Here is a 7001-nt window from a genome sequence, read left to right as displayed (position 1 = left end):
CCAGGTTGAGATAGCCCAGGGCAGAGATGCAGGCTGGATTATTTGCAGGACCTAATGCAAATGTATCAGTGACCTTGGATGAAGCTCCAGCTCTTCCTGACTTGCTGGTTCCCCCAGGGACCCTTATTCAAGCCACCCTTTTCTCCCTGGGTTGGAGTGGAGAAAAACCTCAACTTACTATACCCATCAAACCCTAGGCCCCCACACTATCTCCTTCCACACTCAGGTCCCAAATAACCAGACCACACACTGAATTTCAAGTATCTGTCTCTTCCTTTCACTCTCTCAAAAGAAAAAAATAAATAAATTGCAGAAGGCGGCAGCATTTCCAGTCTTCCCCTGGCTCCCAGACACCCGACCCCTGACCCCAGCCCTCCCACCTCCCTCCCACTTCCCCAGTCCCTAGACCCATCCCTCCCCTTTCCCAAAGAAAAAAGAAAAAAGAAAAAAGTAAAAAGAAAAAAAAAATCCCAGGAAAAAAAAAAAAGCCACAGTTAGACCTTCCACTCATGCAAACCGGCAAAGAAAAAAGGTGGGGGGCGGGGGGGGCGCGTGTGGAAGGCAGGGAACCCACAGAAGGACCCCTTAGTTCTCCCTCCAAAAACCACCTTTGAGAAGGAAAAAAAATGGAGAAAATAAATGAGAACTCAAGGGACATGGGGAATTATGATGGGGGAGGGGCAGGGATGACCCCAGACCCTGCCTCAGGGGAGCGCAGAGGCCTGGGGCTCTGCATCCCTATAGTGGGTGTTCCTTGAGAGGACCCCCGACTTCTGGAATGTGTATGGGAGAAGATGGGGGAGGCAGCAGCCCCCAGTGGGTCTGTGTGTGCATTGGGAGAGGGCGGGGGGGGTGGGGTTCTAAGGAGCAAGGGCTTGAAGCCAGGAGCCCTGCTCCCCCACCCAGACCCCAGGTTCCTGGGGTTCAGGAGCCCAGTTCTGGGGTGCAGGGATACATGCAGAGGAGTGTCCCCCCCCTCCAATAGGCTGGATCCAGTTAGAAAGGAAATAAATAAGAAGGAATGGGAGGGAGACTGGGGATGTATAGGGCTTGGGCAATTCAGTCCAGACCAAGGGCCCAGGCGATGGAGGCAGGGCGAGTCCAGGCCAAGCCAGGGCAGGAATCAGAGTCTCTCTCGGGCTGGAACCCAGATGTAGGGGCCTGAGAGGTCCTCGATGACACGCTTCACCTTGTGGTAAATCTCCTCAAAGCTGTCACCCTCCACGATGGCTAGGAGTGAATGCAACCGAGAGTGAGGCCAATGGTCCAAGGTTGTTTAACCAAGGGAAGGGGAGGAGCCCAGAGGAAGAAGTACCTTATTACATTTTATTTTATTTTGATCAGTACTAAGGACTTGAACTCAGGGCTTTGCACTCTCATTTATCTTTTTTTTTTCTTTTTTCCTGTATTTTGTTAATCATGGGGCTTAAACTCAGGGCCTGGGTGCTATCCAAGAGCTTTATTCACTCAAGACTAGCACCTTTGAGCCACAGCACCACAACTGGTTTTCTGGTGGTTAACTGGAGATAAGAGTCTGAATGACTTTTCTGCCAAGGCTGGTGTCAAACCAGGATCCTCAGATCTCAGACTCCTGAATAGCTAGAATTACAGACATGAGCTACTGGCACTTGGTTTCACATATATACCTACATACATACATACGTGTGTGTGTGTGTGTGTGTGTATGTGTGTGTGTGTGTGTGTGTGTGTGTGTGTGTGTAATTTCTAATCAAGGCTGGTGCTTTATCACTTGAACCATACCTTCACTTACAACTTTTTACTGGCTAACTGGAGATAAGCCTCTCACTGACTTTTCTGCCCAGGCTGGCTTCAAACCACAATCCTCAGATTTTAGCCTCCTGAATAGCTAGGATTGCAGGTGTGAGCCACCTGAACCCAGCTGGAGCACTTTTTTTTTGTTGTTGTTGGTCATGGGGCTTGAACTCTGGGCCTGGGCACTGTCCCTCAGCTCTTCAGCTCAAGGCAAGCGCTCTACCACTTGAGCTACAGCGCCACTTTCGGTTTTCTGGTGCTTTATTGGAGATAGGAGTCTCACGGTCTCTCCTGCCCAGGCTGGCTTTGAATCTCGATCCTCAGATCTCAGCCTCTTGAGTAGTTAGGATTACAGGCATGAGCCACTGGCACTAAATTCGCACTTTTTTTTTTCTCCTCTAATTCTCCAAGCCATGAGCTGTAGGGCTGTACTTCTCCCCCCTCCCCCCACCTCTCTACAGAGGTACAAAGGTGCCTCTTCCTATGCTATTCCCACAGTGGGGCACTATGTGAAGTCTGAGCAAAGGCACCCTGTGGACATCACCCATATGGTACCAGCCTGCCTGCAATCTCACCTGAAAAGCATTCTGTGAACTCCTGCTCCAGTTTGGTGGCTCTGTCGAAGGCTTTACGGGCTTGTTCCTCTGTGATCCGCTTGTTAATCTCTCTGTAAAGAGGGAAAGAAACAGAGACTTGACGGTGGGCCTACCCTCTGCCTTTTACCTCCTCCATTCAGGGATGTTAAGTTGTAACCTGGATTTTCTTATTTGGAGCACGTAGCAAAAAAAAAAAAAAAGTTCTGATACCCTTTTGACTCACAGATGAGCCTCACCCCATGACCCACCCCAACCCGGTTCGCAAGACTTTTCAGGCGCTTGTCCCACTAGTCTTCAGCCTCAGAGAAAAGATCCAGAAGACTTTAACTCTTTTTATTTTATTTTTTGCCAGTCCTGGGGCTTGCACTTAGGGGGCAGTGTCCCTGAGCTTCTTTTTGCTCAAGGCTAGCACTTTATCTATTGAGCCACAGCACCCCTGAGGGCTTTTTCTGCTTATGTGGTACTGAGGAATCGAACCCAGGGTTTCATGAATGCTAGACAAGCACTCTACCACCAAGCCACCTTCCCAGCCTGACCTTAACTCTTAACTACTCTTGAGGCTGTGGCTGCTGTATGCCCCAGAGGCTGCTGAGAGTTGTAACCCTGCTTAGCCCCAAGGCAGAAGAGGATAGGAAAGGCCTGGAACTTCCTGCAACCTGGGGCTTTAGCTCTCCATGCAACAGCACCTTTGTGAGCTGCTGGAGTCGCTGCCCAGGGCTCTGAGAGCAAATATAATGGAGAGGCCTTCAGAGGCCCAGAACCACAGAGGTGTGGGGAGCAGAGGGAAGGCCCCCAAGACCATACTCACAGCACATTCTCCAGGGATCGGGGGCGAATGAAGATGGCGATAGGGTGCAGGTGGGCCGCCTGCAGCCGCCGCACAGCATTGGCGGAGACATCAAGGATGCAGTGCTTCCCCTGGGGGCAGGCAGGGGAGGCGGAGGGGGACCAGCAGGTAGCAGAGAAGGACAGACAGAGGAAGGGATGCCAGGAAGGGATGGCAGGCCATGGAAAGGTGGGGATGGGTGTCAAAAGACATGTGAGCGAGCATTGAAAGAGGTATGGACAGAATGAAGACAGAGAGGAAAGAAAGGAAGGGGAAACAGCAAGCCAGATGGGAGGGCAGGAAAGGAACAGAGTGGAGGATGTGGTAAGAAACAGGCAGGGAGGGGGACCCAAAAAGATGGAGGCAAAGTAGAGGCCAGCAGAGCAACAGACCGAGGAGTGAGGAGTGGAAGGCAGGCCAGGCCAGGTAGGGAAAGAAAGCCAAGGGAAAAGAGAAAAGAAGTAGGATACAGGGAGGAGGGAGGGGAGGACAGACAGAGGACAGACAGATGGAAGAAACAGGAGAGACAGATGGGAGGGAGAGGAGGCAGATGGAGAAAAGGAGCCAAGGAGGGAGGGCAGGCAGGGTATAGAGCAGCAGGGAAAAGGAGTTGGGAGTGTGAGAGGGGAGTTAGTACCCCCAAGAAAAGGGAGGGGGAAAAAGCCAGAGGAGAATCAGGAAGTTGGGGGGAGACCAAGGCACCAAAGACAAGGCCACAGGAAATGTCGAGAAATGAGGGCAAGGAGAAGGGAAGCAGTGAGGAGAAAGAGACAGATGGTGGTGAGGAATGTGGGGTCAGGAAGTGAGGGGAACAGGGCACAAAGAGCAGACGGTCAGAGTTGCCCAAGAGAGGGAGGTGGAGGAGCCGAGCGTAGTGGAGACCCAGCAGGGAAAGAGACAGAGAGAAAGAGAGTTAGAGAGAGCTGGAAGGAGGCAAAGGGGTGGGGAGAGGGCAGGAGGAAGAGGATGGAGCACCCACTGGGTCCTACCTGCTCGGCTACCTCTCGCACAGACTGGACGCTGGTTCCATAGAGGTGGCTGTTATACTGGCCAGCCTCGATGAACTTGTGTGCCTGAATGTCCTTCTCCATTTTCTCCCGGGACGATACAAAATGGTAATCCCGGCCATCTATCTCATATTCCCGCTTAGGCCGTGTCGTATCTGCCAGAAAGTGACCCCACCCCACAAAGATCTAACCACCATCCCCCACTTGCATACTGACCAAGATCAACCCCTGTTCCCCCCCCCGCCCCAGAATGTCCAGTTGGTCTTGGAAGAAGGCTATTGGGGGGGGGGCAAAATTGAGGAGAGACAGAACTGTCTCCCAGGGGAAGCCCCCTAGTTTCTGGCTTGGACTTGCCTACTGGGGAATACAAGGGTAGATGAGACACACCCCTCCCATGACAAAACATGTCCCCTAGCACCCCAATACCCACAGGCAGTTCTGTCTATATCTATGTCACAAGTGGGGCTCTTCAGTCCCTCCCCACCCTCCATCCCCGCCCCCCACCTCCATCCAAACACTCACGAGGGACACAGGATCCAAACTTGTCGGGGAACTCAGAGAGAAGATCATCGTTGGCTCGGTCCTTAGTGGGGCCAAGGATGATGATGGGGCGAGCATAGTGCACTGAGGAAAGAGCCAGGCTTAGGCTGTGAACAAGACCAGGGGAACAGAAAGGCTGAGGCCAAAGCAGGGGCCAGGGCTCAGGGCTCACCTTCCATCTGTGTCACTGTCTCGTAGCTCAGAACAGAGTCTTCTCGACCTGGAAGGAAACAGGCATCTGCAAGAGCCTCCAAGCCAGAAGCCTTGGAGCCCTTGTCTCACCTGCATTTTTTTTTTTTTTTTTTTTTTTTTTGTCAGCCATGGGGCTTGAACTCAGGCTCGGACACTGTCCCTGAGCAAGTTTTTGCTCAAGGCTAGCGCTCTACCACTCTGAGCCACAACTCCACTTCTGGTTTTTAGATGGCAAATTGTAGAGAAGAGTCTCCTAGTCTTTCCTGCTTGGGATGGCTTTAAACACGATCCTTAGATCTCAGCCTCCTGAGTAACTGGGATTACAGGTATGAGCCACCAGCATTTTCTTTCTCTCTTTCTTTCTTTCTTTCTTTCTTTCTTTCTTTCTTTCTTTCTTTCTTTCTTTCTTTCTTTCTTTCTTTCTTTCTTTCTTTCTTCCTTTTGCAGGTACTGGGGCTTGACCTCAGTCTGGGTGCTGTACCTAAGCTCCTTTTGCTCAAGACTAGTATTCTACTACTTGAGTCACAGCTCCACTTTCAGCTATGTGTGTGTGTGTGTGTGTGTGTGTGTGTGTGTCACAGCTCCACTTTCAGCTGTGTGTGTGTGTGTGTGTGTGTGTGTGTGTGTGTGTGTGTGTGTAACTGGAGATAGGAGCCCCAGCTGGCTTCAAACTATGATTTGTTAGGATTACAGGCGTGAGCCAATGGCACCGGGCTCACCTGCCTTCTTGAGGAGATCAAGAGCATCTCAGTGCTCTTCTCACCCCAGAGTTTCCTGATTAATTCTACCTACCCTGTGATCCAGAGCTGGAGCCCCAGTCCTAGGAAGAGAAAAAGGCCACATGGTGGGTTAAGGGTTCAGCTTCACGCAACCCCCACTCTTCCACCAAGCTTACCCCTCCTCCACCTACCTTGGCTTTTAACCTTGACCACTCCCGTCGCTCAACCCTGTGGGATACAGGTTGGGATGAGGAATAGCCCCTACTTTCTGGACCAATTGAGAACTCCATCTTCTAGCAGAACCTGGGCCCACTTCTCCTCAATGGAGTTGTCTGACACAAAGGTTCACAGGAACCATAGTCCCCTGACACCTGACACACCCCCACCCCACCCCCCACACACACCATGAGTCCCCTACTGGCTGCCCATGGGAGAACCTGGGAAACTTCAGGGCCTGTAGCAGGAAGGCTCAGTTCCCAGGAGCCTCACCGTCGTTTGCTGGGAATAAAGCCAATATCATCGGTCTCACTATCAGAGTGGACCCGCCGTGCCTGCCACCACTCTTCATCACTAGCGTCAATTACGTGAAGCACATCCCCAAAGTGGAAGCTCAGGGCCTGGCTCAGGAAGCCGCAGTCCTTGGTCTTGTCATAATCAAACAGGGCCCTAGAGGGTAAAAAGCTACAGGTCAGGGTCTAGCTGAGGACTCCAGGAAGAATGCATCAGCCACCCTGAAACCAGTAGGGAGATACAATGAAGAGGTCCTAGAAAACACAGACTGCTGCCAAGTGCCAGAGGCCCACACCTGTAATTCAAGCTACTCAGGAGGCTGAGATCTGAGGATCGCAGTTCAAAGCCAGCCCAAACAGGAATAGTCGTGAGACTCTTATCTCCAGCTAACCACTAGAAAACCGGAAGTGAGCCAGGTGCTGGTGGCTCACGCCTGTAATCCTAGCTACTCAGGAAGCTGAGATTTGAGGATCACGGTTCAAAGCCAGCCCGGGCAGGAGAGACCGTGAGACTCCTATCTCCAATAAACCATCAGAAAACCGGAAGTGGCGCTATAGCTCAAGCGGTAGAGCGCTCGCCTTGAGCTGAAGAGCTGAGGGACAGCACCCAGGCCCAGAGTTCAAGCCCCACAACTGACAAAAAAAAAGAAAAGAAAAGAAAACCGGAAGTGGTGCTGTGGCTCAAGTGGTAGAATGCTCGCCTTGAGCTACAGAGCACAGGGATAGTGCCCAAGCCCAGAGTTCAAGTCCCACAGCCAACAAGAAAAAAAAAATCCTATAGGTCCACCCTATGCCAAACACTGATTGACCCTTTAGGTACCCAACTGTGAGGCAGTCAG

The 7001-nt window shown here is 51.8% G+C and overlaps 1 protein-coding gene across 10 annotated transcripts in view; it reads right to left on the bottom strand.

Annotated features, from left to right (window-relative positions):
* Positions 1 to 254: 254 nt before the first annotated feature.
* The window catches only part of Dlg4 (discs large MAGUK scaffold protein 4), a 31237-nt gene continuing 24490 nt past the window's right edge, over positions 255 to 7001 (bottom strand). For 9 of the 10 annotated variants that reach the window (XM_070001565.1, XM_070001558.1, XM_070001564.1 and 6 more), the window contains 9 exons: positions 6143 to 6319; positions 5845 to 5881; positions 5727 to 5754; positions 4915 to 4962; positions 4725 to 4826; positions 4185 to 4357; positions 3178 to 3287; positions 2349 to 2440; positions 255 to 1230 (listed from right to left, as the gene is read on the bottom strand). In XM_070001565.1, the coding sequence (XP_069857666.1) occupies positions 1124 to 1230; positions 2349 to 2440; positions 3178 to 3287; positions 4185 to 4357; positions 4725 to 4826; positions 4915 to 4962; positions 5727 to 5754; positions 5845 to 5881; positions 6143 to 6319 (874 nt within the window). In that variant the 3' untranslated portion in view covers positions 255 to 1123. Of the gene's footprint in view, positions 1231 to 2348; positions 2441 to 3177; positions 3288 to 4184; positions 4358 to 4724; positions 4827 to 4914; positions 4963 to 5726; positions 5755 to 5844; positions 5882 to 6142; positions 6320 to 7001 lie in introns of those variants that run through there. The other variant, XM_070001566.1, reaches the window with a different exon arrangement.

This window comes from Dipodomys merriami, unplaced genomic scaffold (assembly GCF_024711535.1).
Source record: "Dipodomys merriami isolate MVZ:Mamm:240054 unplaced genomic scaffold, mDipMer1.0.p SCAF_59, whole genome shotgun sequence".
NCBI lineage: Eukaryota > Metazoa > Chordata > Mammalia > Rodentia > Heteromyidae > Dipodomys > Dipodomys merriami.
This window is presented reverse-complemented; position numbering and strand designations above follow the sequence as displayed.